At 41.6% G+C, this 13246-nt stretch overlaps 1 protein-coding gene across 9 annotated transcripts in view; it reads left to right on the plus strand.

Annotated features, from left to right (window-relative positions):
• nrxn2b (neurexin 2b) overlaps positions 1 to 13246 on the plus strand; it is a 920596-nt gene that overhangs the window by 90210 nt on the left and 817140 nt on the right. For all 9 annotated transcript variants that reach the window (XM_074699347.1, XM_074699355.1, XM_074699353.1 and 6 more), the window contains exon 2: positions 9167 to 10571. In XM_074699347.1, the coding sequence (XP_074555448.1) occupies positions 9860 to 10571 (712 nt within the window). In that variant the 5' untranslated portion in view covers positions 9167 to 9859. The remainder of the gene's footprint in view (positions 1 to 9166; positions 10572 to 13246) is intronic.

Here is a 13246-nt window from a genome sequence, read left to right on the forward strand (position 1 = left end):
CAAATTCATTTACTCCCCCTGATTCACCTTGTCAAGGTGTCAGAATAACGAGCAAAAGAAGCCCTGCTAAATTCATTATTAATGTGGCTGTTACAGAGCTAACAGCAAGGCTAAAACCCTTGATCTGTTTCATTAGCATCTCCTCATCAGGGCTGAACGCAGCCAGCATCAGCAGCCAGAGCTAGCAGCTTACACTTGACAGGGCTGATCAAAGGCTGTAGTCTCATGTGCGTTTAAGGTGTGCCTACCTCTGTACAGGCTTGCCTAATCTATGGATTGTGCCACAGAGCTTAGCTTTCAGGTCAGGTTTTTTTCTTTCTTTTTTGCACCCAGTTTCGAGGTGCTGCAGTTGAATTTCTTGTAATTAGGGTTACTTCTTTTGTAGAATCTTTGTAATCACCTCCTGTCAATTCCTGAGTCAGAAATCCACTTTTTCATCCAAGAGCTTGGTCCTCGTCAAGAATGATACTCATAAAGACAGATGCACAGTTAGTTTTACACATCGCAGCTCACAAATTTGACTCCACACCAACATTGCTGCACAAACCTGATGCATAAGACACACCTCCACATTTTATTATTTGCCCCTTATGACTCATTGTGAAAGTAACTGAGTAATTTTCACCCATATTTAATTTCAACTGTTGATAAGCCCTGAAAGAACTTAAATTTTTTCCTAACTAACCAAGAATATACCAAATACGCTTGACACAGTGAATTAATAAGCCTTTTTTAATCCTGTTTCACCCACAATTTTATGCCAAAACACAAAAAAAATGTTTTTTTTTCTGCCACCCAGAAAATGCAACTGCGTAATCTACCATTCCTCTGATATCCTGCACTCGTCTTACTCCCTTTATCTGTGATATGTGAGATGTCACAGCGGCAGCCTGCCCTTCCCATGTTTCCGTTTGCTACATCTTCTCCCCCTCCTTCTTGTTTTAGATCCCTCCATCTTGACCAGGGATATTAAAAGTGGCTCAGCATGCCTCTCTGGTTAATTAGAGCACAGCAGCGGCAGCAGCAGCAGCATCATGCTGACGGATGGTACACTGCTGAGCCTCTCACGGGCCAGGATTAATGGCTCCTGTCTGACTGGTTACTGTGTGTGTACGTGTATGTGTGTGTGTGTCGGCTTGTTTGCATGTGGAAAATGTGTGCAATACATGTGTAGCTGTATTTGTGCATAGTGAAAGATTTGCATGTGTAAATATTTGCATAAGCATCACCTCTATTATCCTTTGTCTAGATTATTGTCCTGTGTAAATATTTCATACGCTTCATCTGTTTTTATCGCACTGAAAAGTGTTTCAGTGTCATATTTACCACTGTAAATAAGGAACCGCCCCCTCAGAGGAAAAAGGAGAGTAGAACACAGAGCTGCACCGGTGTGTAGCAGCAGTTGAGACCTTCAGTGTGAACCTGGCACAGTCTCGTAGAGCAGGTGCTCTCTGGGGAATCTGAGGACTGATGAGCTAGGTGGAGCTCTGCATGAGATGGATTAAAGACCATAACGTATGCATACTTACACATGAATACTGTAGCCCGGCTTCAAAACAACGATGTACATATTCTAATCTTTAAACAATGTCACCCAAGCTAACAAATGCAATGTCCACGATCTTCGAATAAGTTTTGAATTGTTACAAGTGAATACCGAATAGCTCTTTTGCTTAAAATGCCCATCCCTACTTCAAAGTAGTGACACTGCTGTGAGATACTCTTAAGACCTCCCTTTCCAGGGTAGACCAGACTGCAAAGTCCATTGAGTTAATGTCCTGACTTGACGGAGGCCACACATTCTTGTACCAGAAGTCATGAAAGTGCTGCTTGAACTTGACCTGTATGACACTGGATGTGTGTGCAAGTGTGCCATCTTGTGTGAAGATATTAGGGATGGGACGGTTCACAAAATCCACGGTTCAGTTCCTCTCACGGTTTTGTAATCAATGTTATCAGTTTGGTTCGGTCCATTGTAGTTTTTAACACCTTTATTTTTACCATGTACTCCAATAATCCACTATTAACAGATTATCTTTAATCTATTACCTCAGGTATAGTCATGAGGAACCTGAAAGAATGAGGCTGCTTCCCATGTCAAACATCATTAAAGCTGAGTGAAACATTGCTAATTTCAACATGCCAACTCCTCAGTAAGGAAAGCCACCATTGGCTGTCCCACAAGTCACTAAAAGTCACGAAATGATGCTGCTGTCTAATTTGCATAATAATCCATTTGCTTGTAATTGTCACAGACTCTGGAGATAGATTAACTTCCTTCCGTCCATTCTTGTTTTTTCTTATGTCCAAATATCAACCCTCCTCCTCTGTGTGGGCTGGGGCCTGCAGAAGTGACCATAATGAGAGACACACTTGCATGATTTCATCTGCTGCGAGTGAGGACTGTCACTGTGTTTTGGAGAGGGGAGGGACTTCTGATAGCACATGCTGCTCATTCAGGCGATCAAAACATGCTTCAGCATCAGTCTTTAAACGCTAGAAAAGTTGCAAGAATTGTCTATAAAAAAAAAAAATTCCCAGAAGGGTCTGAAATCTAATCTAAAGTGCTCCCAGACAGCAGAACGATTTAATGCCACAGGTGGTGTACCTGTTTTACTCTGTCTTCTCTACTCGTCATGTAGACATCTCACATGCTTCCCCACAACTGTTCCGCTGTATCCTTCACCATGCCTTGCGCATGGTTATGATTGGAGCTACACACTTGCTTTAAACTGAGCTGTAAAACAAAGAAAAAAGAAAAACATGAACTGAACAGAGCACATGCGCTCCGAACCGAGTTTCCAAACACATTGGTGCACCATGTCAACACTAGACCTGGCTGGTCACTTTCATACCCTCCTGAATGAAGACCAAAAGACAAAACAGCTGAAATCAGTGTTGCATTAGTTCTTACACTCTGAGATGCAGTTTGATGATTCTTCTCAGTGAAGTTCTTGAGATGTTTGCTTCCTTTGCTGTTGCCTTCATTCTCCTGCAAGGATTCCTTTAGACTCTCTTCCTCACCATCTCAATGTTTTCTTCAAGGGATTTGCTGTGTTGTCAGTCTGGCCTCCTAGGCAACAATCTGGTTGTGCTTACCCTTTAATACCATACTCAACACTCATTAAGAGAAAACAAATGAATTCAGGCACATTAAAAGATACGACTCTTTAGAGAAACTTTGCACATTTTAAGCTTCAAGGACAAAAGCTAAGGGAACACGATAGAGGTTCAAGAGTACACATTGGGATTTTGAAATCACACTACATCGATGTAAGATGTAGTTTCGTAGCAGTGGCTCCAACATCGTGGCGTTTATACTGTGTGTTATCACCTTCATATAATCTCTAGATTATTCTGTAATTGTGACCTTGACTTGTTGAAAGTACTTTTGTTGTTTCTGTTACATTTACCTGAGGCTTGGCTCTCCCAATAAGAAAGTTATCCATCTCCATCTCACTGTTTTATATGTGAATAAAGTGATCCAACTACCACAAATCAAACCCTCAAGCTTCTCTTAAATAGAATGCTTCACATCTAATGTTGGAGATCAAATATGGGAATATAAGTCTCCACTTCAGTGAGTGGATGAAGTGAAATATTGTTACAGAGTTAGAGCACAGTATCTGGTGTGTTGGTGTCAGCATACCCTGTAGGATGGCGTGAGGAAATGGGTCGGTGGTGGCTCACATAACCATGCGGTTATCCTGAGGGTTTCGGATCTTCAGTTGGACAAGTAGTCAGGTCAGGGTGTGTGAGACTGGGTACAGATTGCTCTTTCAGTCAAGTTGCTCTGTCACAGCTTCGCCAAGCACTGAGAGCGAGAGAGCAGTCCTCTTTCTCGAGGAGAGAACTGAGGCAGATGGAAGTCACGCTAGCATTTGGAAGGCTAAAAAACAAAAAAAAAACATGTTATTTTTGGATTGAGACTGGACCTAAGCTGGATCTTAGATGTCATTTGTAAAACAATGCTTCAGCCAAACACTGTGAAAGAGAAAGTGCAGACTACAACTGCGAAAACAATCCTAATCACTGATACAGACGTGGATAAAGACACACATTAACATTCTCCGATTAAACACTGTCCAGATGAGCACTTCTCTGTCACACAAAGACAGTCCATCTGCTGAATGCAAACAGCTGCAAACTAATCACAATCACTTATACAAGAACACATTATTCAACCCTGGGAGCTCTGCTTGTCTCTTGAGGCTTGTTATGGTTCTTCAATGTCCTTGGGATTTGATGGTACGATCAGGCGAGCCTGCCAGTACCCCCTCATCACCAGCAACACGATGCACAGAGGATACACCAGGACTTAACATCAGCAAGCCAGCCTGCTGAATAACACTGCTTCAGTCTGTTGTGGTAGAGAATCCCCAACCACACAGAAATATCTTTATGAATATTCAATTTGGTCAGGGAATATTCCTCAATTACCCCTAGAGAACACACATGAACATGCACCAGAATAGTTGATTTAACAAGCCTGAACTCTCAAACCACTCACAAACACAGCTCTGACCCCAGTTTTCAAACAGCTATAACATTGTCACTGAGGCTTATAAAAGAAATTTGATCTAAAGTGTAGAGAAGGACGTTTGGTATGTTATACGTTTGAATACTAATTTTGAAGCTCATGTATCTGTACAGTCAGGTATATCTTGCCATGCTCATTCAAATCAAAGTGAAATGTTTTCTTGTGGATGTTTATCTTAACATGTCTCAGGACAGCTGATCTTCTCATAACAAATGTTGATGATGAAACATTCCTGAAACACAAACACACTCATGATTGCATGTGTTTGTGAAAATGGGAAGAATATTTGGGACTGAATTAAACCACCCCAGGTTTAATCGCTGCTGGAGGCAGGGCGCTTTCAGGATCAGACTTTTAGGAGGTGTTTAGCCCTGAGTCAGTACTGCTTTTTTCCATGTGTTAGTTATTTATTTGGTCAGTTTCCCTCTGCCTCATGATAAGTCATTCAAAATTCAGTGTTTGTTTCCAACTACTTTTGATATTTTAGCTATACAACAGTCAGCACGAACACTGTCAGGAGACACAGACAGGTCTGAACTCCACCTGTTGGGATTAAACAGGTTGCTACAACTGGCAAACCAGAGGAATGAACCACCTGTTGAAGGAAAGGCTTTATATTTAGATGCTGCAAGAATATGTTTAACTTTAGATCATCCATATTTTGTAATGTAATTTCTGAAACCTGCTGCTCCCAACTGCTCTTGAGTCTGCGTTAGAGATCGACAGATATGTTTTTTTCAGGGCTGATACCAATACAGATTATTAGTTGTCAAGAAAGGCCATAACCAATTTTTGGAACCAATTTATTTGCAGTCAAAGTAAAAATATTAGTCATGATTTTGAATAATAAAAACCCAGTAACTTAGTTCAAGTGCCTTTGAGCAAATGTGTATGCAACAGCTCCAAGGCTTAGAGGCATGTCATATTAAGTTTAATAAAAACCTGACACCCTGCCCCAAAGTTTTCTACAGTTAACCAAGTTTTCCAAAATTTCAATGTAACTGCAAAAAAACAAGACTGAACTGAGTTTGTGCTGCCTTTTATAGGAGTGCAATGCAGTTGTATTATTTTTCTGTTTATTTTTCACATGACTTTGAGTTTGTTTTTGGCTGTCGAGAGCTTTCACTCTGTGGAAAAAAAAGTCACAAGAAGAAGCTCCTGAATATTTGCAGTTTAAATCATTTCTTATCTGAAGGAAGGAAAATGTATTCCTGTGGGTATTGAGATGGTTTTTTTTCTTTGTGTGTGTGTGAATCTGTGTGTGTGTGTGTGTGTGTGTGTGTGTGTGTGTGTGTGTGTGTGTGTGTGTGTGTGTGTGTGTGTGTGTGTGTGCACGCGTGTGCACGCGTGTGCACGCGTGTGCACGGGCTAATTGAGTTAACCTGTCTATGAGATTTTCCACTTGGCATTAAACTAGCGAAAATTTGCTAACTGAAGCTAGCTGGTTAAGAAACTTTACTCTTCTCAGTTAGGCTGTTTTAATTGTTTTGTATCTTTTTCCAATGCCTTTGTGTGTTGGGTCAAAATAAATGACTGGATCAACAACAACAGTCTCTCATTTCACTAAGAGCTGTTTAGTGATCTGTTAAGCTGGATGCCTACATTCAGGGAGGACAGAATAGAGTTCATTAGTTTCTCTATGTCACACACTCACACACACACGCACACGCATACACAGGAGAGTCTGCAGCTTGAACTTACCTTGAAACATCTATCTGAGAGCATCTCCACTAAGCAATTATTATTATTTTTTCATTTATGCTGTGTGTGTGTGAGAGAGAGAGCACAGCATGCACAGCTTTGACTTCTGATTGGCAGTTACCTGAGCCATGGCTATGTGTGTAACCAATCAGATGGTTCTGTGGGTGGGGTGATACGGGAGACAGAGTAGTGACGGCAGACAGAGCGGAGTGGCTGCATTAGAGCCAAAAAAGCAGTTTGTTCTTTATCAGCTGTCAGAGTAAAAAAAGGCTGATGCTGACTTGTCTCAGAATGCCAAATATTGGTGCCAATAATCGGTCTATCCCTAGTCTGTGCACACAGTCTTATCATCACTTTTGGATGAAACCAGACAAAAGGGGTATCCCTTTGTTCTGCATGGACTAAGCCAGTGGTGTCAATAATATTTTATTTCAAATGGGCCAGACCAGTAAAGCCATCCCATAATTACCTTTAATAACAAATCCAAGGTCAGAGGAATACAAGTTTATCATAATATTTTTAGAACTATCCTTCTTCAAAACATTTATGAACAGCCTGAGATCTCTTAAGAAAAATACTTGCAATTTCAACAAAACCTAGCCTCAGTTTATCAACATGTGCTTATAACTGATCACAGTGATTTTGCAAAGGCACAAAATGTGAATTAACAGGTATTTGAACTGAAAACTATAGCATGGTACCTAAAGATTAAATCAACGTCTGAAGACAAAAATCTTAAAGCATGTTGTTAGCAGGGTGTCACATCCCTGCAACAGCATGACTTACAAAAAAGCAGGTGTTATTTTTCATGAATGCTTCCATATGTGAATGTGTGAAGAGTGAGAATTAGGAACATTACATGTTTATGCCTCAACCCTTGTCTTTGCTGTTAGAAACTATTTTAAAAGGCACTAAATTTAGGCAGTACATCACATCTCATGCTGACATTTTAGATGATGGTTTGTGGAAAAATGGTTGAGAAGCAGATTATCTACCTCGCAGTGTTTTTTTTTTTTTTTTTTTAAATCAGCGGGGACACATCACCACAGAAACAGTCTAATGCAAGCTGTCATTGTACTTAGTCATCAGCAGTTTCCTGATTTACACCTGCCAGAACTAATGGGTGTTTGACACTATGAGCCTTTTATCGTCAGCCTTACATAACCACAACCTGAAAAATGTCATCTTTTTTGTTCAGTGTGTTTTATTTTGTTAGTGGTTCTATAAAATGCACTGACTCCACAATCATGAGAAACCTGCCACTGTGGAGCCATCGTGAGCCTGTTTAAATTATAATGTTCAGCAGTTTGGAAATATTATTGTGTTTTGATATGAGATGATCATTTTGCTGCTACTAATACTTCCAACGTAACTAATGCCAAGTTTGATTTGGATCCTGTAACTTCTGCAGAAAATACTGTTTTAAAAATTGTTAATAAAAGTCTAAGCAAATATATTGTTAAGAGTATGAAAGACCTAGCAAAATATTGATCCAATCTCCATTAAAAGGGCTCATCTCTCCTTTCCCAATCAAAATAAGAGAAAATATTTTATTTCCCGTGTGTTTGAATCATTTACAGCCTCTCTATTTCCGTCCTTGGCTCAGTTGTGCTCAAGGTTCGGCTGCTCCACAGTCACCCAGGTACAGGCATGTCTTAAAGTCCCTCCCAGGATGCCTAAAGCCCAGCTCAGACCCTAGATCCGCATCCAGACGAAACCGTTTAAATATTGCAGGGAACACATTTCAGCAAGGTCAGCTTGGCAAGTCAAGAAGAGACTGACAGACGAGTTGGCAGCCACAAAACCTGCAGACCTTTACAGTAATAGCTAATGTTGGAATAATGGTATCTGAGAAATTGTTATATGCCTATTATCACTGTAAACAGACTTCAGAAAAATAAAAGTGTGAAAGACAGAATTTAATAAAGAAGTAACATGTAATGTATTGAAACACAAAAATAATGTGAACCATGATGTAAAGACTGAAAATCTACCTCCCATTTAAAGGTAGCGTTACTTCTGTTTCATCCCAAATATGAACATCACCACAAAAGATAGCCATAATATTATTTGTCCTCCTCTCCTCTTTTTGTCACAGCGCTCTGTCCCCTCTGTCCACCCTCATCTTTATCAAGCGGCGGTAAGCCTCGCCCCTCTGAGATCATGATTACGCTGCTTCTCTCTTTCTGTCCCTCCCTCTTGCACTCTCTGTATTTCTCCAACGTTTCCCAGCCCCTGCTCGTAGCACAGCGTCATCGCTGTTGTCACGTTGAAGCTTGGCATGATAGCACAAATCAGCATGAGCAGGAGTGAGCTCATCTTTAATTGTAGACTGTCTGTGATGGAAATTAGATTGCACTCAAGAAATAATGGCAGGGGATTAGGCGAAGCCCCAGGGGTCAAGACAGGCTTTTCAAATAGCTGTTGACTCTGCAGCCCTCAATCACACTGGATATAATGATGTGTGTGTGTTTGAATATGCATGTTCATGGCATGTGTGGCAGTAGAAGGATATGGTTTCTGAATATTCTCTGTAGCTGAACACAGGTCTCCTCTGTGTTTCTGTAACCATCATGTTGAAGTGCAGAACATTGCTTACACGTCTGTGGACATAGTTGAGAGGCAGCAGAGCAACAGTCATATCACTCAGACCGCTCTGGGAAGCGTGAAGCCAAGGGAAAACTCCAAAAGCTTATTTATTGCTTGGCTCCAGACAAACTTTTTGAAGTGTCAGCTTTAAGTGAAAGAGTGTGGGATTATTAAATATAGTACATCGTGTCTAAAACTGCAGGAAAAAGCAAACTTCAAGTCAAGAATATATGAGAAAAAAGGAATCAAACAACACAAAGAGAGTAATTGTTGTAAAATTGGGTCAGTTCCTCTGGTTTTGTGTCTAATTATAGTTACTGTTTGTGTTTCCTTCAGATCCACCTGACACCTCAATGATGGGATCCATACCAGCTGAAAACTCCCTGGTCTGAGTTCCAGGAGAGGGATGATCTTTTTACTGAAACCATGAACACATCGTGTGCTCCTGCGGACACCAGCGAGCTCTGATATCCATACTCTACAGCTCCCTCACTCCTTCACTCCACTTCTTCTGCTGGCAACCCCTATTAAAGAAAGATTACAATCATATAACTTTCCCCCAAGCTCCTGGCAGCAGCTCGAATTTCTTGGAAATTGCTCTAAGATCTGGATTTCTTCAGACGCAGATTCTATTTTCAGTCCAGGATACACCAAGAGGCTTTTGAAGGAACGGCTGTGTTGAAATTATCATATTCCCCCTCTTTCACTTTCCCGCTATTCCTCATTCCTTTCCTCCAAGTCCCAGAGGCACCAACTGATGGAGAGACGAAGGAGAGAGTCAGGATAAGGACAAGAATTAGAGCATCAGAGAGAAGAGGAGAAAAGTGCTGAATCGTCACCAGAATTGGAGAAGGGGCCCTGTGAGGATTACTTTACCCAGAGAGCTTCATACCTCTGATCGAAGTAGTAAATCAAATTTGTTGCTCACATTTAAAAACTACCAGCCACAGAGAGGCTGGTGTTTATCTCTGAGCTGAATTACATCTGAACAGCTTTAAGAAGAGAAGGGATACCTCGGGAACTTTGAGTATGACAAGGGGGTTAAGATTCCCGTGTTGGCCTCTGTGGCCCCTGGCCCTCCTCAGCCTGCTCACCACAGTCAAGATGCTGGAATTTGGCGGGGCGCCCGGTCAGTGGGCACGCTATGGACGCTGGGAAGCCGGATCAGTGGGCGAGCTGAGCTTCAGCCTGAAGACCAACATTAGCAAAGCCTTGGTACTCTACCTGGATGACGGCGGTAACTGCGACTTCTTGGAACTGCTGATCGCTGGTGGGCGCCTCCAGCTGCGCTTTGCCATCCACTGCGCCGAGCCGGCCACTTTGCACATGGAGACACGGGTGAACGATGACCGCTGGCACATGGTCTTGCTCACCCGCAACTTTCGTGAGACTCTCCTGATGGTTGATGGCGAGACGAAGGTGGCGGAGGTCAAGTCCAAGAGAAAGGAGATGGCGGTGGTCAGTGATTTGTTTGTAGGTGGGATCCCGCCTGATGTGCGCCTCTCTGCTCTCACGTCCAGCACGGTGAAGTACGAACCACCATTCCTGGGTTTGATCTCCAATCTGAAGGTGGGGGAGATGCCTCCCACTTTGTTGAATAGCCAAGGCATCCAAAGTGACCTGGAGTACCTGTGCACCAAACAGAACCCCTGCTTCAATGGAGGGTTTTGCTCTATTCAGTATGGAGAAGTTCACTGTGACTGCACCCACACCCGCTACAGGGGGAAGTACTGCAAGGAAGGTAAGCTCACTCATCGCTTGTTTCCTTTGTATTACTCGTGGCTTTTATCTTTGGAAAGTTCATCTTTCACAAATCTTATTTTAGTCAACACAAGACTACACATATGGTTTGTTGACCTCTGTATTTTTAAGCAAAGTTTGCCTTTTTGCTGTTTTCATGCTGTTTTTTGACGCGGTGAGTGACCATATTTATGAATTTAGTGCTTGTTAACAGGCTGAATTGGGAGTGTGTTATCATTCACGAAGGTAGCTATTCTCTAAGATTATTAAAACTCCTGCTTAAGGTCACAGACTCAGCAGGAATTAATGATTTAGTTTTAGGGTAATTTCCTTGTAGCTTTATGAACAGTTATTCTTCTTTCTCTTGGATTCTTGAATGCCGTGGTCAGGCATGTTGTATGTTCAGAGGACATTGACACATTTCTTTAGCATGAGGCAGTTGGAAGTCTGGGTTTTGGCTGCAATAAATCATGTATGCATGGATCCATTGAGGGTGACTATACACATGCACTGGGCTTTTTTATTTGTGTGCCTGTGGAGACAAAAGACAGCAAGAGGCTTAATCTAAAGGCTAATTAAGTCTGGGGTTTTCATTTTTTTTTCTTTTCTTTTTTTTTTTTTAAAAGGGAGAATTTTTTTTCCTCATAAAAATAAGAAAAAAAAAGAGAAAGAAGTTTTGTGTTTGTTTGAAATATTGAGTTGTTTGGTAAAAAAAGAAAAACACCCGCCTTGTATTATTTGACTCTGATGGGAGGTTTAGACATGGCACAGGTGCTAGTTTGAAAGTGTCTGGAATAAAAAACAAACCAATGCTTAACTTCAAAGGTGCTGCATACTTGAAAAGGATATTTTAAATGCAAAATCTCACACTGAAGGTCTACTTTTTCAACTCTATCCCCTTATGTTTTCTTTTATTTCATTCCTGTTTTTTGAGTCTTATTTCTTTCTCTCTGAGCCTATTGTCTCTGGTGTGCACCCTGCTCCTGCCTCCATTTGCTCTTGGGATGTGCTCCCGTGCTGTCAGCTCATGTCAAACCCTGTTCTGTTATACACTTTTGGCTCCCTCCTTCACTGACACATCCCATTTCCATATCTCTGCTTTTTCTCCCCCTTTCCTTCATGTTCATCCATCTCTCTGTTTCTTTTATTCCCGAAGCATTTCCTTCACCCACCTCCTACCTTTCTCCTCTCAAGGCTATCTGGGCTTTCCATCTCTCCTCACCTCCCTCCCTCTCCTCTCCCTTTTTTGCCTTAGTTCACTCTCTTACTCTACTTATCTCTCTTTCACCTTTACCCACTGTCAGCACTTCCTACTCCTCCCTCCTCCTCTTCCTGCACTTATCTCCCTCCTCTCTTTCTCTCAAACTGTCTGCATCTCCTCACCTTGCTTGTGAATTATCTAATTCCTTATGCATCCACCTGAAATAGCTCTCCCCATCTTGATCTTTTATAACAGGGGGAAAAGCCTCTTATCCAGCATCATTTCACCATAAAATGCATTGTTAATATTACATTGCAAGAGCTGTAATAATCAATAGAGTCAGAAGCTCCTACATTGTTCTGTGTGATGAAATGACTCGTAATTACTGAATCTTCAAAAGGTAGATAACTACTTTGCCAGCAGTTCCGTCCTGATTGTTTGAAGCCTTGCATTTTTGTGGCACTCACAGATAAGCTCTGACAGCCCTGAAAAGAAATCAACCCAAACAATTATTTAGCTCAACTTTCTGTTGGGGCATTGCTTTTGATAGATGTGAAGTATCACGAATAACATCAGCATGCAGCCGTGATTTGGATCAAAGCCTCAAAGTTGTTTTGATGTCAAACGTCTGGAACAGCTGGAGTAGGTGTATTGTTTTGTCTTCCGCTCTCTGAGGAAGCAGAACAAATGCAGAACCCTTCATTTCTCAAGGCCCAGCTATTTCTGCATCAAGACCCTTTGGCAGGGAAAATGCATGACCGTATAGGTCTGCCCGTCTCCCTCTCTGAGCCGTCTCTCTCATATTTCTCAGTTCCTTTAATTCTTGGAGCCCTTTCTCCCCCTCTCTCTGTGCTCTGTGTCAGATTGCTGTGTGGTTGCTGGAAGCAGATACTGCTGCCCGGCTCTCGGCTAAATTGAGAGCAGAATACCAATGCAGTGCTACAGTGACTGCAGGAAACATTTGTCCTTTTGAAACGGAGCGAAGGAGAGCGTAAGATAGACAGAAAACAGGGAACAGGAAGTAAAGAGGGAAGCGGAATAAAAGGAGAACAGGCTGATGAGGATGAAGATACTCCTTTTTTTCTGTTTCTTTATTGTCACATGTTCTTTGGCTGACTTTTGGAGCAGCTGTATGTTTATTCTATCACCAGTAATGTGGTGTCTCAAGGTTTCCCCCATTTGGCTTTTTTATTAAGTTGATTTTAAAACATTTTCGATGTCTCACTGACACATTGGTGTCTGGCTGTGTTAGCTCTGTGCTGTAGTGCCCCTGCATGTTCACTTTTGAGAGGGATGCATCATTTCATGGAAACATTTTTAATGATGGGATGTGGCGCTTACTATTTATTCACGAGTCTTGTTTTCGATGATTCATGATGGACTACTTAATCATTTAGGCATGTAGCTGATGCTGTGCTTCACAGAGATTTAATATCAGAAACATAAACTCCAGTTTTCAGACCACTAAAATCATT

The sequence above is a fragment of the Halichoeres trimaculatus genome, unplaced genomic scaffold (genome assembly GCF_033239565.1).
Source record: "Halichoeres trimaculatus isolate MK-OKI-2021-1 unplaced genomic scaffold, fHalTri1.1 fHalTri1_scaffold_22, whole genome shotgun sequence".
Lineage (NCBI taxonomy): Eukaryota > Metazoa > Chordata > Actinopteri > Labriformes > Labridae > Halichoeres > Halichoeres trimaculatus.